At 33.3% G+C, this 27617-nt stretch overlaps 2 protein-coding genes across 10 annotated transcripts in view; one reads left to right on the top strand and one right to left on the bottom strand.

Moving 5' to 3' along the window:
- LOC149943272 (MAP/microtubule affinity-regulating kinase 3) overlaps positions 1-24656 on the top strand; it is a 29747-nt gene extending 5091 nt beyond the window's left edge. For 3 of the 9 annotated variants that reach the window (XM_090177646.1, XM_090177644.1, XM_090177645.1), the window contains exons 3-17: positions 1208-1414; positions 1629-1677; positions 2950-3015; positions 4266-4336; positions 5528-5584; positions 5949-6185; positions 6247-6375; positions 6493-6604; positions 7395-7510; positions 9090-9258; positions 18097-18279; positions 19197-19368; positions 19521-19649; positions 20890-21126; positions 21681-24656. In XM_090177646.1, the coding sequence (XP_090033772.1) occupies positions 1208-1414; positions 1629-1677; positions 2950-3015; positions 4266-4336; positions 5528-5584; positions 5949-6185; positions 6247-6375; positions 6493-6604; positions 7395-7510; positions 9090-9258; positions 18097-18279; positions 19197-19368; positions 19521-19649; positions 20890-21126; positions 21681-22005 (2259 nt within the window). In that variant the 3' untranslated portion in view covers positions 22006-24656. The remainder of the gene's footprint in view (positions 1-1207; positions 1415-1628; positions 1678-2949; positions 3016-4265; positions 4337-5527; positions 5585-5948; positions 6186-6246; positions 6376-6492; positions 6605-7394; positions 7511-9089; positions 9259-18096; positions 18280-19196; positions 19369-19520; positions 19650-20889; positions 21127-21680) is intronic. The other 6 variants (XM_090177650.1, XM_090177647.1, XM_090177651.1 and 3 more) reach the window with 6 other exon arrangements.
- On the bottom strand, positions 11540-12595 carry LOC149943273 (uncharacterized). Its single transcript, XM_090177654.1, has 3 exons — positions 12226-12595; positions 12077-12155; positions 11540-11693 (listed from the first exon to the last, which is right to left on the bottom strand). Exons 1-3 carry the CDS (start codon positions 12395-12397, stop codon positions 11558-11560), a joined length of 387 nt encoding a protein of 128 aa, XP_090033780.1. The 5' UTR covers positions 12398-12595; the 3' UTR covers positions 11540-11557.
- Positions 24657-27617: the final 2961 nt, after the last annotated feature.

Below are 27617 nucleotides of genomic sequence, written 5' to 3'. Positions count from 1 at the left end.
TTTTTGTTATTGTTCATAGACAAAATTTCAATTGTCACTATTATTTTGTAGCAGCCTTTCTAAGTAACATAACTTTTTATCAGCGTGCAATTTGCCCTTTTAGATAATAAATTAATATTAACAATTGGAATTTTGACTCTCTTTAATAACAAAAGATATGTATTCAACATTTGAGAAATAATTTTGAATAGGCGGCTATGTGACTAACCCAAGTTAACTGATTTAAATCACTAATTTAAATCTTTAAATCAAGTTATATTTAAAAAAAAGGTGATCCAAATTACATAATCAGGAAAATATATATTTTTACACTTGGAATGTCTAAGGAAGACTATGATTGGCCTGATAAGTCTGATAGAAATTTGAGAATTACAGCCAAGGTTTTCACTTACAATAGCAGCCAGCCAATGATTTAAAAAATACCATCGTTTTACATAGTTAAAGCCCCGCCTGTTCCTCCAGTAGCATTGGTGCAAATGGATCCATTGATACTTAGTCCCTCGCGTAATATATATGAAGGAGTTAGTGGCCAAAACGTAAGTTCAATTCTATTGTGTAGCTGAACTTAAACCAAATCATGAAATTAAAGTTTAATTACAACCAAAGAATATATCAATTTCACAGAACTATAGAACAGAAAATCAATAAATTAAAAATTTGTTGTCTTCAGGGCATAACGAAGTGTTTTATTGGGGGGTAAAAAAAGTGGTAGGAGCAGCTCCCCCTTTCCTCCCCCAATCCTATGCCCCTTGTTGATTTGATTTCAAATAAAGAGCTCATAAAAATAGGTATTTTTATTTGATTCTTGCATACATTTTTCCTATTTAGAGCAGGTGCTGAATGTAAATAATTAACATATATAAATTGGCCAAACGTCTTTCTCAAACTTTAATCAGTACTGTTATGCTAGAACTTTTTTTATTCTATGTATGCTACATATTTAATCACATTTGATCACATGATTGTTTGTGAAGATATTCTCGCAACATAAGCAAAAAATATTTCATTATTATAAAATGAAAGTAGAAATAAAAGTGCAAATATCTCAACCTACCTTTACCCTATTTGAAGTATAATAATGTGCAGTTTAATAATTATGGATTATGCAGCTTTATATTGAAGAGCTAAAAATGCTTAGTTCAAAACTATGTGATACCATTTGTGGAACAAGAAATAACTAGTTAATAAATTCGTATTTCTTTTTTAGGGTGACGAAATGACTCCAGTACAACGACCAGTGTCCTCTCGTAGTAGAACTTCAGAAGAACCCCACATTGGGAGATATCGTCTATTAAAAACCATAGGCAAAGGCAATTTTGCTAAAGTAAAATTAGCTAAACATTTGCCAACGGGTAAAGAAGTTGCCATAAAGATAATCGATAAAACACAGTTAAATCCTTCAAGTCTACAGAAGGTATTTATTTAATATTAATGCCATTAATGTTTTTTTTGTGGTAACTTAGTACAATTACATTTCAAAATTCTGTTCAGATTTACTGAAGTTTTTACTTATTCTTTTTTAAATTAACATTAATATTGACAACTATTTACAATTACTACATTGATGAACTTGCTGCCTTATAACCAAAACTTTTTGTGTAATTTTAAAATTTCAATTTTATTTTCAGCTGTTTAGGGAAGTTAGGATAATGAAAATGTTAGATCATCCAAATATTGGTAAGTTTTTTTCGGTTTTTGGAGGGCTGCCACAGTATCTGGAAAAATCAGGGAATTTGAAAATAGGTCAAAGTCCGGGAATTTTAAGAAATTGTAAAAAAGTAAGGAATTTAATTTTAGTTGGAAATGGAAAATATTAACTAATATATAGGTAAAAAGTTAAAGATATTTGGGTTTAAGTCAGAAATGCTACAAATATGGTCAAAGAAAACCTGGAAAATTTACGGAATTTGAATTTAAAAAAACTGTGGCAACCCTGTTTTGTGTAGATCATTTTCCCCTTTCAGTAATGTGGAACTTTTGCATGCATCTGTAATGGTACTATTTTAAATTAAATTTTTGGGAATAAGCCTGCTAGATCCAAACACACTGTAATAGTTGTAAGGTACAATCTTAATATATTTTAGAAACTGCTTGAATATTGAACTTCCTTTTATAGATCTTTAAAAACCATGGGTTGATGCCTTTTATAGATCTTTAAAAACCATGGCTTGATGATATATTCTTAATGTTATTTATTTTCAAAAATATATAATTGAAGTATCATAAAAATTAGTAATTTCAATGAGTTTAAAGCAGTTGGCATCAGTGGTGGATTACAGCACATTAGTCATGTGCCCAGGGTTTCTTTGTCGCAAAGGGACCCTCAAGCATTACATAAGGCTGTTCAAGTATTACCTAACTCAAAAAATTGCTTTTTCAAATCCCCTCCTCGTGATGAAGTTTAACATTGGTAAGCCCCTAACATATAAAAAACCATGAACCTTAAAATTAGTTTTCTTTAAAAAATTTGTGAATTTGTTTTACCTCTAGAAATCTAATCGTACTGTTGTAAATGAGAAAATAATTGATGTAACATTTCAGGGACCCCTACCCTTCTATCTATAACATTTAGTAACGCCCTTACAGCTTTATGTAATTTGTGATTATATCCATGGAAAAAACACTCGCATAAAGGTCTTATAACAAAATTGTACCTATTGCCTCCAAGGAAAATTATCCGCCACTGATTTGCATGTTTTACAACAAAAGGTATGAGCTCCAACGTCGAGGTTCAGTCTTAACAGATTACCCATATAACTGTGCCATATAGTTCGTAGCTTTGGTCATCACATTCCCTAGTATGGAATCTCATTTGAGATTGGTTTCTTCATGTTGATATAACAGTAAGGACTTTTACCCTGAGTTGGATTGGATAGCTATTTTTCTGTGAAGCCTTAAATCTTGGTTTAGAAACATTTCAATTGTTTAATTCTTAATTTGTTCTCCCAGTTAAATTGTATCAAGTTATTGAAACGGAAAAAACCTTATACCTTGTGATGGAATATGCAAGTGGAGGTAACAAAATATTTTTCCTTCTTTTGTTTCATACTGTTAAATATTCAAAATTTCCATTTATTTCCAATAATTAGTTTCCCAAAACTGTTTTTGAAGTATTAATATTTTATAAATTTATTTATTGTATGAGTTTGTTAATTAGCCATTATTTGATCCCAATCAGTTAGGGAGAATGACTATGTTGAGGTGTTTTCGGGGGTAATGACTGTTGAGGTGGTTTTGGGGGTAATGACTGTGTTGAGGTAGTTTGGGGATAATGATGATGTTGAGGTGGTTTGGAGGATAATGACTATGTTGAGGTGGTTTTGGGGAGAATGACTATGTTTAGGTGGTTTTGGGGATAATGACTATGTTGGTGTTTTCGGGGGTAATGACTGTTGAGGTGGTTTTGGGGGTAATGACTATGTTGAGGTGGTTTGGGGATAATGTTGTTGAGGTGGTTGTGGGGATAATGACTATGTTGAGGTGGTTTTGGGGATAATGACTATGTTTAGGTGGTTTTGGGGATAATGACTATGTTGGTGTTTTCGGGGGTAATGACTGTTGAGGTGGTTTTGGGGGTAATGACTATGTTGAGGTGGTTTGGGGATAATGATGTTGAGGTGGTTGTGGGGATAATGACTATGTTGAGGTGGTTTTGGGGATAATGACTGTTTAGGTGGTTTTGGGGATAATGACTATGTTGGTGTTTTCGGGGGTAATGACTGTTGAGGTGGTTTTGGGGGTAATGACTATGTTGAGGTGGTTTTGGTGATAATGACTATGTTGAGGTGGTTTTGGGGATAATGACTGTGTTGAGGTGTTTTCGGGGGTAATGACTGTTGAGGTGGTTTTGGGGGTAATGACTATGTTGAGGTGGTTTGGGGATAATTATGTTGAGGTGGTTTTGGGGATAATGACTATGTTGAGGTGGTTTTGGGGAGTGACCATGTTGGGATGGTTTTTATTCTTGCTCCCAATCCCCCTTGCACTCGAAGAGAAAGCTACTTCCTCCCCCCAAAAAATTAAATAACACAGGTTCTCTAAAACTGAAATTGTTCAGCACAATTTGAGCACACCTTTGACTTTCTCCTCTCCCTCGTGCTATGGTAAAATTCGATCATGATCCTATCAACATAATCATTCTCCCTAAGTATAGATAAATTATTGAAGCTACTATGACATTTTATCAACAAAATGTAGAAACAGTTGAGCATATAAATAATTCCTTGTGGTCATCTACTGACCTACATGTGTATATTTTCCTGCAGGTGAAGTGTTTGACTATTTAGTTGCTCATGGCAGAATGAAAGAAAAGGAAGCAAGAGCAAAGTTTAGACAAGTAAGATTTCAATCTAGGTGTTTATTATCATTATCAGTTTGGGTTTGTATTTTACACTAAATTTATTCGGTCCTTTTAACAATACATATGCGGGGCTCAAGTTCATAAATTAGTGTACCTCTTAAACCTTGTAGATCTTTAGATTACCTCTTAAACGTTGTAGATCTTTAGATTACCTCTTAAACGTTGTAGATCTTTAGATTACCTCTTAAACGTTGTAGATCTTTAGATTACCTCTTAAACGTTGTAGATCTTTAGATTACCTCTTAAACGTTGTAGATCTTTAGATTACCTCTTAAACGTTGTAGATCTTTAGATTACCTCTTAAACGTTGTAGATCTTTAGATTACCTCTTAAACGTTGTAGATCTTTAGATTACCTCTTAAACGTTGTAGATCTTTAGATTACCTCTTAAACGTTGTAGATCTTTAGATTACCTCTTAAACGTTGTAGATCTTTAGATTACCTCTTAAACGTTGTAGATCTTAAGATTACCTCTTAAACGTTGTAGATCTTTAGATTACCTCTTAAACGTTGTAGATCTTTAGATTACCTCTTAAACGTTGTTAGGCCTCTAGATTACCTCTTAAACGTTGTTAGGCCTCTAGATTACCTCTTAAACGTTGTAGGCCTCTAGATTACCTCTTAAACGTTGTAGGCCTCTAGATTACCTCTTAAACGTTGTAGGCCTCTAGATTACCTCTTAAACGTTGTAGGCCTCTAGATTACCTCTTAAACGTTGTAGGCCTCTAGATTACCTCTTAAACGTTGTAGGCCTCTAGATTACCCCGTAAACGTTGGTCTCTTGTTTACCTCTTAAATGTTCTAGGTCTCTAGATTACCTCTAAAATATTGTATATTTACCACTAACATATTTTGTTGTTACTGGTCTCTTTGGATAATTTTGTTTTAATTAAAGATTATAGCATTTAGAAAATGATTTAATGTAACATTTAAGTGTAGAACTGACAATAACATACCACTAAGACCGTAGAACAATAATACCCAACTGTTATGGTTAAATTCTTGTAACTTCTTTTTTATCCCAACCATAGTCAAAACAAGTAGTTTTACGCCACTGATCTCGAAATCAAACCCTCAGTTGGTTAATAACCTTAAGGAAGTTATTATGAATTATAACTAAGCAGCTGCTTTCCTATCCAACTCTTATATTGCTATTCCACTTTATAGATTGTCTCTGCTGTTCAATATTGCCATCAGAAAAGGATAATACATAGGGATTTAAAAGTAGGTTTACATTTTGAAGGCGTATTAACACGAGCCAACATTTCTCCCAACTTTGTAGATGAGCGTAGTATTTGACTCTGTTTCGCGAAATACATTGAGTTGTTGTTCACACGTTTGCCAAAAAGTTGCTTACTTTTACTAAAAAATAATAAAATTAATATGAATAAAATTATTTATTTTTAATATTATCATATAATTTTTGTGTAGTGAAAAGAGTGCTTAAGAAAATTATGAAATTGAAATGTTTGTTATTTTCTCCATTCACATGGTGTGACTCAATTTGTCCAAGAATGTTGGCTTCTGTTAATAGGCTTTTCCTTGGTCTATCGTTGCTGTTCCGTAGTTCTCATTTTAACTTTCCCAGGCTGAAAATTTGTTACTCGATGGCGAAATGAACATAAAGATTGCAGATTTTGGTTTTAGTAATGAATTTGTTCCTGGCCAAAAGCTTGATACTTTTTGCGGTAGCCCTCCATATGCTGCACCTGAGCTCTTTCAAGGAAAAAAATATGATGGTCCAGAAGTCGATGTGTGGAGCTTAGGTGTCATCCTGTATACTCTAGTCAGTGGATCATTGCCATTTGACGGAGCAAATCTTAAGGTAAGCCTTTTCACTTATTTAAATATTCATCATAAATGTTAAAAAAAATTATCTGTTTTAGGAACTTCGAGAACGTGTGTTAAGGGGGAAATATCGAATACCTTTTTACATGTCTACAGACTGCGAAAACTTGCTAAAGAAATTTTTGGTTTTAAATCCGGCAAAGAGAGCCTCCCTTGAAGTAAGCAAGGTTAATTGTTTTATGTTTTTTTTCTTTTGAAATCTCTTCTTGAAACCAAGCTTAGTCTTTTTTCTAAGTATTAATTTAAATTAATTTTTGATGTAACTAATGTTATAATTTCATTAGACAATTATGAAAGACAAGTGGATGAATCTTGGATATGAAGATGATGAACTTAAACCATACATCGAACCAGAGACTGATTTTGCTGATCCCAGGAGAATAGGTAAGCCTTCTTGTACGTAAAGCGCTTCTACACTAACAATTCTAATTGTTGTGGTCTTGCATGTTTGTTCGGATGGCTGTACTTCAATTAAATTTAGCAACTGAGTCTACCATACTGTAGTACTTAACTATACTGTACCAGTTTGGAATAAGTTACATTTTACTGCATGAACTACTTTAGCATCTAATTGGTCATGTCCGGACACTTGACTTAAACTGGTTTAATTTTTGGTGAAAAGTTAATTTTAATTCCTTTTAGAATAAATTTTGTATGTATATACTGAAACCTAGGAGCAACAAACACAAAGAGAACGCAGCTAGCCTTTAAACACGGTAACGAAGGGTTGTGTACGGATTTCATTGGACGAGCGTCACGAGCCTTTACGATGAACGTTTTACGGGAGGGGGGAAGACATTTTCCAAATTTTCCCCTTCCAACGGCAGCAGGCGCTTTAGCGTCTAGCCAATGGAAAACGTATACAAGAAAATCAATGACTTTTGACGGGTTGCGTTCTCCTTGTGTGGGGTGTTGTGTTTGTTGCTCCTAGCTGAAACCAAATTACTAACTTCTTCCTTTAATTAATACAGGTTGGAAAAATTATTAGTATACTTTAAAAAGCCTAGTTGGCTTGATTACTTATTATTTTACAACTTGGTAATTAATTTTAAAGCATTCTTGAAAAGATTTTTTTTTGGCTTTCATAAAATGACTATTCCCTGTAATTCAGTGATCTTTTACAGGTTTGTGTTTAAGTTATGATTTGAGTATGGTTTTTAAGTTTCTTTTGGACTTTTCGTTTCAGCTGAAATTCTCATGCAAATGGGTTATAGCAGAGATGAAATAGAAGAATCATTAAAGAACAAGAAATATGACGATATTATGGCAAACTATTTACTTTTGGGGAAAAGGCCAACTGAGGTATGTATATTGAAACGTCCCCTGTGATTTTCAAACCATTGTTAGGGGATAAACATTTATTACTCAGCAAACTAATATAATTACCAAATGTTTTTTAAATGAATGTTACTCGCTAAATAAATGTTGAGAGGAGAGGGAATGAAGCTCAAAAGAACTAAGGAATCCTCGAGGGATAAAGCTAGCGGGCTGGTTGATTTTGTGACTTGACTGAGGTGCTATTGTTATCTATCTTCATTTTAATTCAAAACAAGAAATAATCAACCAGAAAGTCCATACTAGTCTAGCCTTCTACACGTTCTATCTCGATTGCATCATATGGGATGCTTTTGCAGTCAGTCAGTTTGGCTTTTAGTTGCGATAACCAGATAATGGTGTGGCAGCTGGACTAAATGAAAAGTTATCTTATTCCTCCATTTTCTCCTCCAACATCGTTAGGGGCCATGAGTTTCTCAACTGGTGTAGCAAAACCAAAACTTTACTGTAGCGTCTGCATTTCATAATGGTTAGGCCACAAGCGCACTGTGAACCTTAGCCATTAAAGCTTTTTGCTTTGGTGGGAAAGCAGTACTAAGCATTTTTTAAATTCTGTTCTATGGGAAAAAATTATCAGTAATGTAAATTTTTATAAGAACACTTAGTTGAAAGACTGTTCTATCTAGCGACCTATTGGCTGTAGCGTCATTATGGGGGTGCGGACCACCACTCTCCTATTCGGTTTAACTTGGCCACCAGAAAAAATGGCATTAAAAATTGCTTGCTAACTTGGGTATATTTTGATGCCTTGGGTATTAGCCTAGTTGATTACTATAATTATATTTATTGCTTTGAATTAAATTTCTATATTTACCTTTTGATTGGCTAATTCATTACCCAATTTATTTAAATGATACATAGTATAAGTGAGAGGGGAAGGGTGGATTGTTGTTTTTATTAAATTTAAACATTGAATTTATGTTAAAAATGAGATAAATGGCATTCCTTTTCTTCTTTTTTTTATAATTTATTTAAGTTATAACCAACCCCTTACCAAAAAATAAGTAGTCTAAGAACTATTTAAGTTGGTTTTAAGTTTGTATTTGAGACAAATACCAACTAAAAACCTACTTAAAACCAACTTAACACCAACTTAAAACCAACTAAAAACTTACTTAAAATGTTACTTAATAAAGACCACTTAAAGCCAACTAAAAACTTACTTAAAATGTTACTTAATAAAGACCACTTAAAGCCAACTTAAAACTTACTTAAAAAATAATATGTAATTTTCTGACCACTAAATACCAACTTAAAGAAAAAGGCATTTTCCCACCAACTTAAAACCAACTTATTACCAACTTAACTAGTTTACTGAAATATGCTGACCACTTAATATCAACTTAAATGTGAATACCAACTAAATACCAACTCATTTTTTGGTAAGGGACTTCTAGTTTCTTTAAAATACGAAAATTGAGCATGAGATGAGGTGAATGCAAGTGTATCTTCTGGAAATTTAGTACTCTAAACTGTATTAAGAATTAGAATCGGAGTCTTATGCAACATTATTGCTTTCTAATATAATTTTTTTTATCGTTTTTAGAATGAAAGTTGTGATTCTCGATCGAGTTCCAGTTTGTCTCTTCGTGCTGTACGTCCTCAAGTAGAAGGTCCCATTAGTAACCAATCTCCTTCTCATAACAAAGTACAACGCAGTGTGTCTGCAACAAACAAGCCAAGGCGCTTCAGCCATGGTGGGGGTGATACCACAGGCAAGTGCAGTTTCCAAACTGAACTATTGCCTTTTTTATAATTTTTTATAATAGTGTATTTGGCCATGCTTTAGACATTTTTAAGGCTGCACTTTGCTTTAAGCGATTACTTTTCTCCTACATCTGTAGATTTACACTATCAAACAATTTTATTATTGTGTTTTTGTTAGGGAAAATAGTCATTTCTTTATCTTTAAATGATTTCAGTACGAAAGCGCTAAAGACACTCGTAGAATTTATCTAAAAGATTAAATATTCATATTCTACATCAGAAGTAGAAACAGAGGATCAAGCATGTGTATTTTGGGCCATTGACTAAACGGTTAATGAAAGTATCTTTACAATTAATTTTCCTTCATTCTATTGAATGCCGCATCACGAAAGATAAGACTACTCTCTGTGACTTGAGATTCGTATGCTGACTTCTCCCTGTATACTTCTGGTGTAAATGGTATAAAATTATCATTGTAAGCTTACTTGTAATTTTTATCAATCGTGAAACTCATTCGTAGCTTGATCGTGGGTGTGGCTTGTGTTCGTTGCCATGATAATGCGTATGGGTTGGCCATGACATAGAGACGAACATGTCGGTCATGTGATTACTTCGCAGAATCGTTTGGCATTTAACCTCACGATCTGTGATGTAAAATTAATGTCATGGCGGCCGTTTTAAGGTGACGTATGCCTATGACGCTATGGGCAACCACCCAATTATTTTTCCCATCGTGAATAATTAGAAATATTGATTAACTTTGGAGACTACTCTATCTCTTTTGAACCAGACTATTGGAGTTCATATTCCAATGTTTTGATAAAATGACTGCATTCCATCTTAGGGGGCTTAGTTCTATCTGTTACTTGATAATAACAATGAAATATTAATTATACCTATTGGCTTCATTTAACTAAAAATGACCTAAAATACCAATTTTAGTATAAGTAGGTTATGGCTTAAAAGACTAGAAATCGAACAAGCCCCATCTCTACTATTAATTAAGTACTTTGGTGATTGTTTTTAAATATATAGTAGAGTATGTATACACTTGGAATATCTCAGAAAAACTGTGATGGCCACAATGATCCTCACAGAAACGGGTAGTTATTTTAGCTTGCGACGTGCTAAGCTAAACATTTGATAATTTGCCTAAAAAACAGTTCACTTTGCTCTTTTTTGAAACATTTAAATACGGAAGAACTAGTTTTGTGAAGAGCATGACAAATTCTCCAAGATATTCAGCGTGGTAACAAATTGGGGTTTTGAAAATTCATGTATATTTTTTCAAGTGCCATTTATTTTTCTGTGATGAGGTTTTTTAGTGATGGCAGCCAGCCTATGAATTAGAAAAAACTGGCTGTCTTACATTCGATTTAGCTAAGCCCCACCCATTTCTCAAACCACCCCTTACCGAAAAACGTTAGCCTAATAATCGTTAAAAAGTTGTTGCATTAAATCTTCCAAAAATTGCCTTCAAAGGTTGTTAAAAAGTTACCGAAATATTGCTCCACAGTTGCGCAACGGTTGCGCAACCGAGACCCAACGGTTGCGCAACTGAGGCCCAACGGTTGCCTGATTTTAAGTTATGTAAAAATTGTTTCCAAAAGTAGCTTGAAAATAGCGTTAAAATCAATGGGAAATTGCTTATGAATGTCAAAAAGTTGCCCAACTGTTGTAGTAATTGTAGTAAAATAATTAAAAAATGATATACAACCAAAATTAACTTTAATTATAATTAAACAAACTTTACAAGAGACTAGAATATTCGGACATGTCACTGTCACTAGTTTTTTCTCCTTGCAATGGGTTCATTTCACCACCACACTTTTCCTTGGCTTTTATCTTCCTCATTTGCCTCACGGCCACAGTCACTTTGTTGTTAATCTTTTTCACTAAATAGTTCTCCTTAAATTTAGAAGTCTTGAAATACTTTCCAATGAATGCTAAAAGATATAAATGTATAGTAACAGCAAACTTAATTTTGATCTTTAAAAAAAATTAATCCCTTATTTAAATAAGGATCTTAAAATATTAAATTTCAGGAGTAGATATATATTTTCCATTACATTTTACATGTAATTAAATTAAAACTGGGTTTGGACATGACCAGCCAACAGGACTGAGCGATATAATTAGTCTACACTAATAAGTCCTTCAGAAAAAAAACCTAAATAAACATGTTCTGGAAAATTATAGTTTTAAAATGAAATATATCTCATATCAAATTTATATTAATAATATATTAAAATGTTTACAAAAGATAAGATCAATTTAAGGAATTCGCAAATTTTTCTTTAAAAATAATTAGTTTAATATTTTAAAACCATCATAAAAACCATACACACCAGTGATTGCATCCCAAACAACCGGCTCTATCCCTTTTTTTGCCCCTTTTCCTTTAGCACTAAGTTTCGCCAATTCCCCGGTGGTGTACTTCGATCTTAAAATCGCACCAATTGCGGCTGATGCATTTTTCTCGTATGAGATGTAATATCAAGAATGTATTTATTTATACTCAGGGAGAATGAATATGTTGATTATTTTTAGCGTTTCTCCAATTCCACCCGTTGGGCCCCCCGGTATGCTCCTCCGCTTTAATAAAATCAAATAATACTGCAATCTCATTGGCTCTTATAAATTACGTTTTTCGACGCGATTAACGCTGCCGCTGCGAGGACGCAAAAAATAAGAACGACTCCTCCCCCCCCCCTTAGCGTGACGGGGTTAAGGGCTCAACGTGTCCGTCGATAGTCTCGACATGTTCATTCTCCCTGAGTATAAATAAATACATTCTTGGTAATATAAATATCTGATATTACTTACTTTGCCTCTGTGGTTCCAAATAAAGCTTCTCGGAGAAGTTTGTTTTCCAGCTCTAACCGTTGATTATTGCTTTCTAAAACTAATCACATGCGAAAATTAAATGTTTGATTCGAGAAAAATAAGTAAATTAAGTGATTTATGATAATTACTTTCGTATTTCCTTTTCAAATCGTCCAAAATGGCATCGTTCTCCATGATATAAGTGAAAGAGCCCCACCGGTGTTTGGAAAATTCACCCAGAAAATCAGGTAGTGGACGACGCGTTGTAGCTTTCCCTATGTCTTCAATTCGCGCGGGAAACTGACGAAATTCAAACGCCATCTATTGCGCGCGAAGCCACTGATTTCTTATATTAATAGTCTTTGGCAACGTTTTGATAATTTTGTGGCAATTTTTGAAACTCGTCTTGTGTCACCCTGAGTAGTCCTTTTGCATATCCTATACCTTTTTATCATTTACTATATTTTTTGCTGAATATTCAGCCTGCAATGTTTTAACAGCAACTTTAAGGCAATCTTTAGGAGACAACAGTTGAGCTGATTTTTGACAAACATTATAGCAACCTTTAAACCATTAATTTTCTTTATAAGTACTAGAAAATCTCAACAAATAAAGTTGTGTTTGGTTGCCTATTAGTTGCCCCAAAAAGTCGAAGTTTCTCTATAGTTGACAAAATATTGTCAATTGGTTGTGTGAAATTTTTGTAAGGGACTCACTGCACTGGCAATTCATCCATAGACGTTCCATGTGTATTCATGTATAGTTTCGTGATAGTAGTAGTAAACTTATAACATGATGGGCAAAATTGCACTACAGCGGCCTCATGTAATTTCGTGTTTTTTTTTGGTGGAGAATGTAGCACTTGACGCGTAGATTACGAAACTAATTTTTTTTTGGGGCCGCAAATGATAATTAAATTAATTAACTTAATGTTAAAAATGTACTAATTTTAGGGAATTACCGTGTTTTTGTATTTTTGGGTGGCGGAGAATGTAGCACTTGACGCGTAGATTACGAAACTAATTTTTTTGGGGCCGCAAATGATAATTAAATTAGTACATTTTTAACATTAAGTTAATTAATTTAATTATCATTTGCAGCCCAAAAAAAATTAGTTTCGTAATCTACGCGTCAAGTGCTACATTCTCCGCCACCCAAAAATACAAAAACACGGTAATTCCCTAACATTAGTACATTTTTAACATTAAGTTAATTAATTTAATTATCATTTGCGGCCCAAAAAAATTAGTTTCGTAATCTACGCGTCAAGTGCTACATTCTCCGCCACCCAAAAATACAAAAACACGGTAATTCCCTAACATTAGTACATTTTTAACATTAAGTTAATTAATGTTAGGGAATTACCGTGTTTTTGTATTTTTGGGTGGCGGAGAATGTAGCACTTGACGCGTAGATTACGAAACTAATTTTTTTGGGCCGCAAATGATAATTAAATTAATTAACTTAATGTTAAAAATGTACTAATGTTAGGGAATTACCGTGTTTTTGTATTTTTGGGTGGCGGAGAATGTAGCACTTGACGCGTAGATTACGAAACTAATTTTTTTGGGCCGCAAATGATAATTAAATTAATTAACTTAATGTTAAAAATGTACTAATGTTAGGGAATTACCGTGTTTTTGTATTTTTGGGTGGCGGAGAATGTAGCACTTGATGCGTAGATTACGAAACTAATTTTTTTTGGGCTGCAAATGATAATTAAATTAATTAACTTTATGTTAAAAATGAACTAATTTTAGGGAATTACCGTGGTTTTGTATTTTTGGGTGGCGGAGAATGTAGCACTTGACGCGTTACTAAACTCCCCGTATTGGCGCCTGACGGCGCCGCGCACTCACTTCGCTCAAGCGCTGGGGGCGCGCAGCTCCTCCCCAACCCCATACTAAAAAAAGCGATGGGCCATCTATAACGCGACCTAGAGGACAGTACCAAGCCTTACGCATCAAGTATGTACTTTTAATCTCAACCATTAACAAAGTGGCCCAATAATAGAAAACACCGAGAAAATTAACAAAAACTGTAAAAGATTTGATAAAGTACGGGAATATCACTTTGTGGCCCAAAAATACAAAACACCGAGAAAATGAACAAAAACTGTAACTGATTTTATACAAAAAGGGAATATCACGTGGAATTCATTAGGACACCGAAACTGTGTTGCCGGCGAACACACGACGGAAATAAGTACAACAAAACACGTGCAAATGCCCAAAAATTAGAAATTTAAAATTACATTAAAAAATTAAATAATCATTTGCGGCCAAAATCTACGTGACAAGGTCTATCAGGCGCAACCAAAATTAATATAAAATTCAATGAAAATGAGAAATTTTTAAAATTAAAAAAATTAAGTTAAACAATTAAATAATCATTTGCGGCCAAAATAAAAATTACCCTCGACATCCACGTGACAATGTCTATCATACGCAACGAAAATTAATATAAAATTCAATGAAAATGAGAAATTTTTTAAATTAAAAAAATTAAATTAAACAATTAAATACTCATTTGCGGTCAAAATAAAAAATACCCTCGGCATCTACGTGATAAGGTCTATCAGGCGCAACCAAAATTAATATTAAATTCAATGAAAATGAGAAATTTTTAAAATTAAAAAAATTAAGTTAAACAATTAAATAATCATTTGCGGCCAAAATAAAAAATACCCTCGACATCTACGTGACAAGGTCTATCAGGCGCAACCAAAATTAATATCAAATTCGATGAGGCCGCTGTACTACACTTCACCCACATGATGTACTAAATTGTCAGAGATGGGGTGTAGTTCTTCATTAATTTTACTGGTTTGAAAATCTACGGTGCAATTGTCATACGTTGCCAACTAGTTACTATTTAATTTAGAGTGAATATGCATTTTAGAAATTTTTATTTAGTGTGCTGGACTATCAAAAAGCTTGTAATATACGATTAGGTGATGAGACAGCTTAAACAATCATAGGACAATAATCAGAAACTTACCATCATAAGTAACAATAATCATGAGTATCATTTTACAAAATTTCTTTGTATTGAAATATTTACTTAAATCAAAGGCTTAATGAAATTTTTTGCTATTTCAAAATGCTTAAAATAAACACTCAAATAAAGCTCCATCCAAGAAAGACTCTACCATGAAGTAATGTTAAGAGCAATTTCTTCTAACACTCATTTTAGGTTGAGGTTCGAACTTTATTCATTTCAAAACCACTACTGCCTTGAGTTTGCAAGTTTCCATTCCATTCCATTCATGATGAGTGAAACAGTTTCCCCCTTTCCATAAAAACGTGTAGAGGTTTTCAAAACAAAAGTTAGTTTGAGGAACAGCACCATTTCTAATAATGAAATGTAAACAAACCTCACCAGCTAGCCACTGGTACTTTTTTTCGAATTCCTCAACCCAATATCTACGCTCTTTCTTAGTGCCACCTAAATTTGGAATTAATAAACTTATACCAGTCCAAAACAATTATATGACAATCTAAATTTAAAGGTGTATTAATAAACATAAATTTTCACCACTGATAAAATGCACGACTAAGGCTAAAAGTTTCATCCTTATTGTTATTGTTACTTATGTTACAATGGTAAAAGCTTAAGTAAATATGGAATAACAGTCTGCAGTTTAGCATCAAAAGTTTTGAAAATCTATCATATTGTTTCATCTTCATTGTGTAGCATCTGTTAGGTTTCTTTCTTAAAGAAAGTGACATTTAATCAACTTGGGTTCCTAAAATATCCTAAAGGACCTATTTTCCTTAAGGTTCCCTAATTTACCCTAATATCGATTTAGACCCTGAAGTACCCGAATTTCCATAAATTAGAGGAACAGCATCATTGGTGTAAAATGTTTTTAAGGTAGTTTATGAAATGTTCAAATTTGAAGTGTACTGATACACAATAGTTATAACTTACCTCACTAGTCAGTTTTTCTGATAGTTAAAAACTAAAATTTTGGGATTAGATGCTAAAAGAGTATCACCAAACGCCTGTGGGAGAACCACTAACGGAGACTCTGTGGGAATTCATTTGTTAATCATCTACTGAACTTCTCTGTCAGACAGTTTATATCGTCAACAATAGCTGAAACATGCAGGCTATTTTCATACCTAAATACTTATTTAAAGTGCTACATCATAGATTTTAACGTCCATATTTTTAAAAATTTCATATGTGCACCAAATCACGAAACTTGTTATGTGTCCTAGTTAAAAACTTTGACAGCATATGCATTGATTTCACCTTAGTAGTGAGACATTATAATTCCATGTATACTTAATTAAGTTAAAAATATAGACATTTGCTCCCAATATTATCGTTCAAATGAACGTTTTGCCAGGCTTTTCGCAAAATGTAAGTAACGTATTTTCTTTGACTTAAAACTGTTCAGAAATGCATATTCACAATTTTAAATTGATTAAATTCAATTTTTAATTTAAGCTAATTGAAAATTTATCCAATTACAGTCAATTCTACTATTTTAAAGGGAGGTTCTAAGATATTCCATGACCTAAATAGCGGAAGTGTATAACTAGAAATTGATATCCATAAAAATTAAAATACTGGCGGCACAGGGTCTAGTAACTTGTGTCAGATTTCACTGCGCTCTCGTGTAATGCCTGAAGATAATTTTTTTAAATTTAAACCATTAATAGTAATTTCCAATTAAAGAATTAGATTAATTTTTTAAATGATTTAAAGGTGGGGTGGCGGAGTGGTTAGCACTTGCGCCTCGCAGCAAGAGGAGCCGGGTTCTATCCCAGCTAGTGGCACTGGGGGAAAATCCGGAACCACTCCTTCTGCGTAGAGTTTGTAAGTTCTCTCCCCACTGGTTAAAGGGGTTTTCCTCCAAGATCTTCGGTTTCCCCTTCCCATAAAAACTTGCTGAGGTTAACGGTAATAGTTAGTGTAGGGAGCTGTTGGCTCGCGTGGCATGAAGGGCTTGCCACCACCCTCCTACGCATTGTAACCCGGCCACCTGTTACTTGATCATGCACAAGCAACATTGCTTATGTGGTCGAAGGTGGTGCCTTGGGTATTAGCTCTAATTAAAAAAAAAAACTAAAAAGTTTTTAAAATGTGCAAATCTGATGATCTGATTATATAACTTACCATAAGTGGTATTAATCTAAGTACCCAAGACTCGCTGTTCTCTGGGACGTGTTCTTCCACTTTTCGTGACGTCAGCACGTGAGGTGGTTCAGGGGGCCGTTGCGAGTGCGAAAAATCCTCGAGAAAATCGAAGAGAGAAAAATTTGAATTTTATTTCTGCTAGTGGCGCCCACTAGTGTGCCAAACGGGAATTAACGTGGCGGTGGAAACTCATCGGGTTAGGCCGTTTCTCTTGTATAGGAGATTTTGGGGGAAAGAATATTAGAAACTATCCCCCTCTCCGGGAATCAGGAGGAAACTCAAGAGACGTTCGTTTTTTTTATTTCCTTTGGTTTTCTATTAAACGAGCACTAAGGCGTAAGCTTACCGCGGCAATAGTTAGCATTCATTTTAATAGCAGGTAGAGGTAGTTCTATTTTAGAGAGAGAGAGAGAGTTGGGCACACGGACACGCATGGCCCCCATAGAACCGGTTCGAACTTGGGTACTTAGAGTAATCCCACTTATGCACTTACCTTAAATTTTGTGAGTATAATTTTGATATGTGTGGGAATTGCTAACTTCGTTTACACATTTTCATTATCTCATAAAATATTGGTATACCCCCATTCATTTTCATAATTGCACTCTGGTAGTAAGTTTCCATAATTTAGTGCACAGAGTGACTTTAGCAGAAATGTTTTAAAAGCAATTATCACCCACCATTTTACAATTTACCCTCGTAAAAAATGTGCTTGTGCATGGGTAAAAGACTATGAATGTCAGTATCTCAAGAATGTAAACGCAGCGATTGAGAACCCCCACATACTATGTATTATGAATTCCATATTATAAGCAAAGTTAGATATATACATTCTATGAATCTGATTGGCAATGGCACAAACATAATAGGAAATCAGAATGCTACTGGTGCTGCAACAACTTACAAGCAACAAGCAATGAATACTCTAGGCCCAGCCGCAGGAAAAGAATTAACAACTGGAACGGGGTCAACCACATCACCATCTCCTAAAACTGGACCTCGTCATGTTAAAACTGCTCCTGGTGGCATTGTAGTTCTTGAGCCACCTTCAGGTAAAAAAATGTCCAGGTTCAACTGTCTTAATGCACTAAAATGTATTGTGAAGTCTTCATCTTTGAGATGGTTATAATTAATTTGAGACAAGTTTTTTTTTTGGAATTTAACATCATCCTGTAATTTGTCCTTTGGCTATTTCACTTGAAAGAAAAAGGGTATATTTAACCACTTGTCATTTAGACGGTACTAATAAATCTACTTACTCTACTGTGTACATATAACAATCAGTCTGTCGGATATTATTATAAAATTCATTTTTTTTAATTAATGTTTAGGAGTTCCCTTACAAGCACTGATCAAATTTGAACAATATCCAATCTTATCATGTACTATTTCTTACCATATTTTTGTTTAGTCTTTATTCCTAGAAAGTCAGTATTTATTAGATAAAAATTTGGGCTCTCAAGTTTCCCCTGTCAGTTTAGCTTAGAGTAGTAATCCCGCTTACTATGCGAGTAGTTTCTTAGATCTCTTGCACCAGAATTTAAATAATTAATTTTCTTTTTTTGCTCACCTTTGCAAAATCCATTTAATGAGGCCTATTAATTTTAAATTGTATTGAAATTTCTTTACAATCATGTAAGACAAATAACTGGCTCTACTACAACATTATTATTGTAAAAATATTAACAATGTATTTTTAAAGCAAGGAACTGGTTTTAATTGGGTGCTCAGTTATAGTTTTTGGTGAAGATATACTATTTTAAGTCGGTAAACAACTCGAAACTGCATGTCTTAAGCTCTATAAAGCACAATTCTGTTGCATGTGGCGTTTATTGTAATACTAATCTAGTCAAATTCAGTTATTTTGGTTTCTAACTCTGTGGAACATAATAAGCATGATTGGATTTGCACATATTAATCCAAAAATTTTACACAGTTTAGGAATTTTAGTTTTGGTTTTGCTTTACAGGAACTGGAACTGGCAGCAGTCCATCCAAAGCTTTGAGAAAGACTCCATCTAACGCATCAGCTGGAACTGTGAAAACAACTTTTAGTGGAATTCCTCGCAGAAACACTTATAACTACTCTGAAAACAAAACTGCTGCAGCTGAGAGAACATCTAGTGTAGATAATACAATAAGGTTGGTTTACGGGGGATTTTTATTAAAATTGTAAATACACACTGCTTTCTTCGTTGGCTGATAATAATTGCTATTAGGAATTTAGAAATTTACTATTACTAACCTGCATGGTCCTTTGTGTTTGTTTTACTTTACTTCAACTAACTTTACAGCAGTAACCTTCCTATGACTGGTGATGAAACCCCAAGGCCCAAAGGCCATATCAAGTCTGCGTCCGTATCCTGTACTGGACGCAGTGAAATTCCTAGTGTTGAGTGTTCTGCTGACCCACTCCGACCAAGGTAGTTAATCTCTGATCTATTTCTATCTTTCATGCCATACTACTCTGTTCTAGGCAGAATTTTGGTTTTATTGCGGATGTGATGATAATTATGATCATTGAACTATCCTAGCGTAAATGTCATCGCTCCCAGGGTAAAAATAATTAACAAAGGTGGTGAAAATTGACCTTTTTATATGAATAAATGGGCAAATACCAGTATTGATTTTAAAAGTTTTAAAATTATAGTTATGGCCAACAAAATCTTATCTTCTTAAACCAAGTCCAAATAAACAATTTGCAGCGTCAGTGAAAAATTTAATCAGAGTTAATTACAATGCTTACAAACAGCCACAAGGTGCTTGATAGAGCTGACATTAATCTGACTATGAAAAGGCTTAGGCAATCTGAATTAATCCTTAAGAAATATGCAGCTCAAAAGATATTTAGTCGCATGGTTTTTACCACCATTCTCATTTAGTGTATTTATGGAATTCAAAATAGTGTGGGAAATAAGTATTTACTTTGAGATATACTGTGGCTCTTCCAGAACTAAAACTTTCAAAATTTTGGGTATGGCTTTCCTTTCAATGTATTACCATTTTTGTACCTATGGGATCCCACAATGGGTGTTACCATTTTTTATAAAAGAAAAATGATGCAGTAATAGAGCAAACCATTGGATGTGACATATTTTTAGGTCTATCTACCCAAAATTATAGAACACATAATCAAATACAAAACATAACAGTAGGCACTTTACTCTGTTAAGAAAAAATGGTTAGCTCATACCCATATGTAAAGGACAAGGTCGGACACTTAATTAGAAAGAAGCAATTATAAGCAAATGCTATTTATAATATTATAATTCTATTTAGGATGTAACTAAATCTCAAATATGAGAAAATAGCAGGCCTAAAATCTTAGTATGAAAATTACTCTCAAATCTTAGTTTAAAATTTCTCCAAGTAAAATTGGTTTCCTACCCATAATACAGTCGACCATAATTGACAGAATTCAAGTTTCACAGCTAGTCAAGTGTAATTTCAAAATATTTGATAAAATATATTTTATCTCTATAAAGAGCAGTATAATATTGCTCTACTTTCTAGTTTTGCTGAGCTTTGCTAGTTTTGCTATATTGTCTACCTAGCTATAGCTTTTTTAAAATGATTTATGGGTATCTATAAGACATAAAATTACATCTTTTCTGTGAGTTATAAATTTCCTTTTTAATTTTTATTTCTTCTTTATAAATATAGTACAGCAACTGTGAAGCAACCTTCTGCAGTCTCACCGTTACCAACAATTAATAGAGCTTTTCCAAGAGGAACTGCAAATAGAAGCACTTTTCATAGTGGACAAAATAGGGAACGACGGCATACAAGCACCTATAACGGTCCTGGAACTGGTCCACTTCACTCTCAAGATACCTCTGGTGTATCTCATGGTAGTAGGCAGTCATTCTTCAGCAAGTTGTCCTCCAGATTTAGTAAAAGGTGATAAATACTTGTATAAATTTTAGTTTAAAGCAAGGTTCTCTTGTTTATAATAAACATTTTTAATTGGAAAACTGATTCATATACTCTTGGGTTTTTGTACAATCTCAGATTCATACTTAATTCTACATGATTACCCTTACTGATCTAACAAATATGCTAAAATTAACAAACCCTAGAACACTTTACTACTATATTGATAAAACTCATTATATAACGCTACTGATAAATGAAACATGAATGGGGTTTAATAAAGGGTCAGTGGGTGTGAGTCCTCCAGTTAGTCAATCAGATTACTGTGCAAAACTTTTTATAACCTAATCCGCTTTATCCGCATTTAATTATTATTGTCCCAACTAATCAGTCATCATATTCATCATTTGAGAAACTAAATCAGTCACATTCAGACCATTTGGCAGAATACAAATTTAAGCTTAAGGCTTAAATTAAGACCCGCGTATAAAGCCCCAATTGAAATTTTTTTAAGTTTTTAACTTCATCGGAGTTAAATTTCAGATTTATTTGAATTTATTGTTATTTTAATCTTTCGTTAGAACAATGAATGATGATCAAGTAAAACCTCGATCCTTAAGATTTACGTGGAGTATGAAAACTACATCTTCCAGAGATCCTAATGAGATCATGCAAGAAATCCGTAAGGTTTTAGATAAAAACAACTGTGACTATGAGCAAAGGGAAAAATTCCTCTTGCTTTGCGTTCACGGGGATCCTAACACAGACTCTTTGGTGCAATGGGAGATTGAAGTCTGCAAGCTTCCACGGCTTTCGCTCAATGGAGTGCGCTTCAAGCGTATTTCTGGCACTTCCATAGGTTTCAAAAACATTGCATCAAAGGTGGCGAATGAACTGAAACTGTGACTACCAGACCTGGTGGAGGTTGACGACCTTTAAGATTGAACACACATATAATGGGGAAATGACTTCACCATCAGTCCATACCTCTTTAATAAAATAAGTCTCGGCAGATTATCTGAAAAGAAAGAATTGATGATGCAATATTTTCTGTCATCATAAATGTGTGTGTCTTTCGATAAAGGGACAATTGATGAATCATCAATACTTACTCGCCAGCCCTCACCATTCCTTCCAAAACGATATTGTTTCTCTCTAAGGAACATTTGATATCCCCTTCCGCACCTTACTTCTCTTCTGTCTCCATGGAAACAAATTTCAACTCCAAATTATATTTCCTCCTGAAGCAAAGATTTTTCTTTTTCGTTTTGTGAAGGAACCAAAAAAAATTCTGCCGAGATGTGCCGATTCTAAAAGTTAATTGAACCACTCAAAATGACTAAATAACAAGAAGTAAAAATAAAAAAATTTAAAAATTTTGGACAAGGAAAAACATCCCTGGATGTTTTAACCCCCTTTCCCACTGTTTGTGGTGATGTACCGGTAATTGTGTACTATACAGTATCTGACTTAATCTGTCAATGTACAGGTGTGTTTGCTTTGCAACACTTTAGAGTTGCTTTTTTATTAAGTTGAGTATTTTTGAAGTAGTAATTTTTCGGTAGAAACTAGTAAGCAAAAACTGAGTGAACGAAAATTTAATCACTTTTTTTGAAAGAGAAATAAAATAAAATTTATAGAAATTATATAAATCTGTGGGCCTTTTAGGAAAATTTGCAAGTTGTAAATTTATTCATTCTATATAAAAGTTATTCAGGTTTATAAAAGGACACTCCTTTTTTTCCTGGGAGAATTGCGTGGGAAAAATGTGTATAAAGTATATAAAACAAATTTAGTGATAATGACTATTGTACTGGGGGAACTACACAGACTGAAACTTAAGTTGATAGGTTAAATTATTACATGGCTTTCCATCTTCTTGCGAGGTAAAATTTTGTAGTTCTAGTACTATATTTAGCCATTTTTTTGTTTTGAGAACATCTAACATGATCTGTCACATTATTGCTGTTTTCATTCCAAATCCCTGCTGTAGCTCTCTGGTTGAATCATCCAGAGAATAATAAAATTACCATCACTTTGAGTATCAGTAACGTAAACAAATATTGATCTCCCTATTTATGATCGAGCTTTTTCTATCATGCTGGAACCAAATTTACCTACAAATGTTTTGACTCTTGTTTTTATTCCTTTATATTTTTCTGCGTAATACGTTTCATTTGGATTTAAACAAAGAGGAATGTTCGATTAAAATATGAAACATAAATTATTGAAAAAATACTCCAATTGTTAACTCAGAACTTCTATTTCTCTTTTCAAAATAATAAAAATTGTACTTAGGTGAGTTCTTAAAAAGTAAAATAATTTTTTTAATCAAACCCATACCATCCATGTATTTACAAATGGGTCAATGTAATATCTTGTACATTAGGTATTCAAATGACCTCTAAATATATTCTCCTGAAGTAGTTTTTGGGAAATGTTAATCAGCCAGTCAGTAGAGATGAATTGCTTTTAGATACTGCTTATTTAAAACGTTTGCTCATTTAAAATAAATCGTAGCTTATATGCAAAAACTGTAGAATAAAAAATGTGAATAATAGAAAGAATGAATGTAACTCTGTCAAATGCTCGAATTTAAAAAGTAAGCTTCCTATACAAAGGCTTTTGTAAAACTATAAATGCTCCAGAAAGCTACTGCAGGTTCAAATGCTAGAACTAAATGAGCAATGATTTATGTAGATTTATTAGTTGGTATTGTAAAGTGTCTTTCAATGTGTTTGAAATGCTGGGGGTAATATTTTGAGAAGATTTTTGGTTTTTTTTAAATTTTTGGCTAATGTACAAAACTTACGGTGTTTAAAAAACACAAAAAGGTCATTTCTATTGAGGTAAGCTTCAATATAAATAAATATTATTGTAAAAATTAGTTAATGCAGTTTTTTAACCTATTCGTAAAAGTACTAGAAAAATAACGGATTAGTAGTTAATGTAATGGTTTGAATTAATTAGTTTGTATGGAATTTCTCGCTGCGCTTGCTTATTTCCCTAAATGTACTGCCTGTAGACCTAAAGATTTAGATTGAGGATTTTCCAATGTTTTATAATAACAAAATTATTTTGGCATGTTTTCTACATCATGACATCTTTCAAATTGAAACAACAAAAATGTACAACTTTTTAAAGGTTTATAACATTATTAGAATTAAATTTTGCAATACCAACTAAAGTAAATTGATAAATGCTCATTTCTCCCTACAGCGTGACATAATAAAAAAAGTTGGCAAATACATGTTTATATAACGGAATATTTTAGCTAATTGAATTGGGAATTTTGGTCTATGAATTCCTAATTAAATTCTATTTGCATTAATTTTAAAATTTGCAAGGTAAACACAGAATAAAAATAACCTTGTACACTTGAGCAGTGCATAGTGCTCAAAATTGTTGGTATACTTCTATGTTTATAGTAGATAATTTTTCTTAATTAGCTTGTATGGGAATCTTAGAGAAATTGTGACAGCAAACAACCTATGTGTATATGCACAAGTAACTTTTTGTAAATAGTCTAATTTAAAATAAAACTACTCCAGATATAATTTTGTATTATTCTCTGGACATATATATAAATGATTCGTAGGTAAAAAGGATCTGTGTGCTTTAATCATTGTTTTATACAGGACTCGTTGAAGAGAGGCAAAGTAGAAGAATAACTGCTTCAGCTTTATCGAAAACCACTGACTGACGACATAATTGCCATAATTAAAAACAATTTGGTATCTTTCACAACATTTAAATTTATTGAATTGAAGGGCAAAGCAAGTAGCTTGGTGCAGAAAGTCGTCTGTCGGTGATTATTTCTGTGGAGAAAGGGGTAGTATAAAAAAGATAGAAAATTTACTATCATCAGTAACGGAATGAACTACAACTTGTGCAGGAAAGGAGGATGGTTGTGATAAAAGTCTAGAACAGTATTTTGACCCAACATCCCCCCCCCCCCTTGTGCCTGGCCATATTAATTTGCCCTTTATATCATCTTCCTAAATGATATCCTATTTAATTATTTATTTATTGTTAAGTCTCAAGACATTGCTAGGATAAATGTACCCATTTAATTTACTTAAGATAAGCTATTCATTATAGTCCTATGTCATAAGTGTGATCAATAGTGAAATAAGACCCAAAAGTGTGTCAGTATGGTATAATGTTTAATGAATTAAAAAGAGGGAGTGGGAGAGGGGGTTAATAATACGTCATCAAAATTTTAAATTTTCTTAATTCCAGCACCAACAAGTGAGGCATATTAAAACTTATGTTCTATTAGCGAGTAAATAAAAGAGAAAATCTCACTAGACCATAGACTAAATATGTTGTTGTTAGTACTATTCCTACTAGTAGATTATGTAGTCTATTGTGAGACTAGCTCTCAGTAAATATTTTCAAGGGCACAAAGGTAGAGTTGACACACTTTTGGGTCTTATGTTGCTTTTGGTGTGATTAATTTTTCCTCATTCCTTCAGTATATTGGACTATCGAACTGAGACTAGCTCAGTTAGCTTTGAACAGTACCCAGGAAAATGAGACCTTTTTACACTAGATTGTTCCGAGTGATGAGACTGCCAATTATAGGAAAATTCTAAAACCACCATCGGGTTCCTGAGATCTCAAATATTTGAACTGTCATCACTTCAATTGCTTTTTAATTAATTTTAATAACAAATCTATCAATTAAATGACATAAAGATGATTTCAATGATTGTCTGGAGCAGGGTTCATACAGACCTGGAAATATCATGGAATTAGATTGTAGAGTGAAAAGTCGAAATTCAAATTTTTTTTGTAAATAGCAGGGAAATTTATAAAGGTTCAAATTTTTGCCTTAAAGGGTACAAATGGTTCATGAAGATTTGCCTTTCACTTCTCTTATATAATATAGAATTTATTTGATATAAATGGAGAAACCGTATGCCCCTTATAGAAAAGGTGGTTAAGTTAACAATGACATGAAAAATTATGCTAAGTAAGAGGTTATCTCAACAAATTAAATGCTCTTGCATCTGGAAAAAAATCAGGTAAATATCACAAATTTTCACGGAAGTTTGGTTGCCAATAGTTGTATGAACCCTAGATGTGAAGCCACTAGCAGAAAATGTGGTTGGGGAAAGTAAAGGGGTGAGCCGTGCCAGCCAGAGATTAAGTTGAACAGCAAGCAATGAGTTAGGGCAAAAAATCAAAGGTTTGTGCTGCAGGCAGAGAGAAAGATTAAAATAATATGTAAATTTTTCCGTTATATGATGGTAGTGGAATCAAGCTAAACCCCTACACTATTCATTCCACGATAATTCAATGTTTTATTTTATCACTATTGGTTTCAGAAACTATGAAAATCATTAAGGGGCAAATTTTAAAAGATTTCAATTCCAAATTATTTTGGAAATATTATGATTAATCACAGTTTGGTCATCCAGTAATTACAAGTTAATTTCTCCAATTTGACTTATTTGAGTAATAATTTAAAGAACTTTTTAAAAAATACCATTTAAATTTCCAAAAATGTTGGTTCTGTAACAATTAAAATTCAAAATTCTCCATTGCCATTTTCCCCTAGTTTCTGTAGGATGTCCAGTATCAAAGAAGGACAAGACGCTTGATTGCATGATTATTGAGGGAACCAATTTTTAATTTAATATTATTATTGCTTTGTTTAATATAGAATGCAGTATAAGACTCCAAATGTAAAATATTATGCAACTTAGCATTAGGATGATTTTTTGAATGCATATGGTTCCCAATATTCTTTCTTGCTTTCAAAAATTGTGGCAAGAGTGATAAATACTTATCCCCAGTACCAATATTTTTAAATAGTAATTCAAAACGGGAGCCCACAATTTAAAACCTGACACACACGAGCTTAATATTCATCCATATTGGTAAATCAGGAAACAATTTATGCACTTGGAATGATGACCTGATGATTCTCATACAGCTGGGATTTCACTTGCGAAGTGCTAAACTGGACTTTGGCTCTTAATTTTAGATCTCCCTAATCAGGGCTTTCTTTAATCATTTTTTGTTGAATCTTTTTCCCTCATTTTCTTTCCGTGATGTGACCTGCTAAGGTAAACTTGGCTCCTAGTTAACATTAAGCCGTGTCTATAATAGAAGTTCACTTACCTCCTTAGCTAATTTTTAACCATTTAAATACATGATTTTACGTGGAACTAGACCAGTTTCATGAAGAAGATGACAAATTCTCTAAGATTTTCTCTAATTCGGGTTTCTCCAATTTATTTCAGTAAATTTTCCCAGTGAGTGTCTCTTTTTAAGCAACGATAGATACTCAATTAATTTGAAAAACATTCAACATTAAAACCTGGCCTGTTTCTTAAGGCGCTTTGGTGCCAATGGAACCTTAGACAGTCGAAATGTAAATAGTCTCCTGGTAAAACCAAAAAAAGAATGCAAGTATGTTAAATTGGTAGCAAATTAGTGCATACACCATAACAAATGCCACTATTTAGAGTGCCTGCTTGAATATTCTTCCGGAAATTTCAAATTTA

The sequence above is a fragment of the Leiobunum rupestre genome, chromosome 6, assembly GCF_980474605.1.
Source record: "Leiobunum rupestre chromosome 6, qqLeiRupe1.1.hap1, whole genome shotgun sequence".
Taxonomy (NCBI): Eukaryota; Metazoa; Arthropoda; class Arachnida; order Opiliones; family Sclerosomatidae; genus Leiobunum; species Leiobunum rupestre.
The sequence above is the reverse complement of the archived record's forward strand: the minus strand, read 5'-3'. Positions and strand labels throughout refer to the sequence as shown.

What these genes read in the sequence shown, in the direction of transcription:
- LOC149943273 (XM_090177654.1), bottom strand. Translation starts at nt 12,397, where the DNA reads ATGGCGTTTGAATTTCGTCAGTTTCCCGCGCGAATTGAAGACATAGGG. An exon ending in TTTGAAAAGGAAATACGAAA is followed by an intron (nt 12,156 to 12,225) that starts GTAATTATCATA and finishes GCATGTGATTAG; the next exon opens with TTTTAGAAAGCAATAATCAA. An exon ending in TTTGGAACCACAGAGGCAAA is followed by an intron (nt 11,694 to 12,076) that starts GTAAGTAATATC and finishes TGCGATTTTAAG; the next exon opens with ATCGAAGTACACCACCGGGG.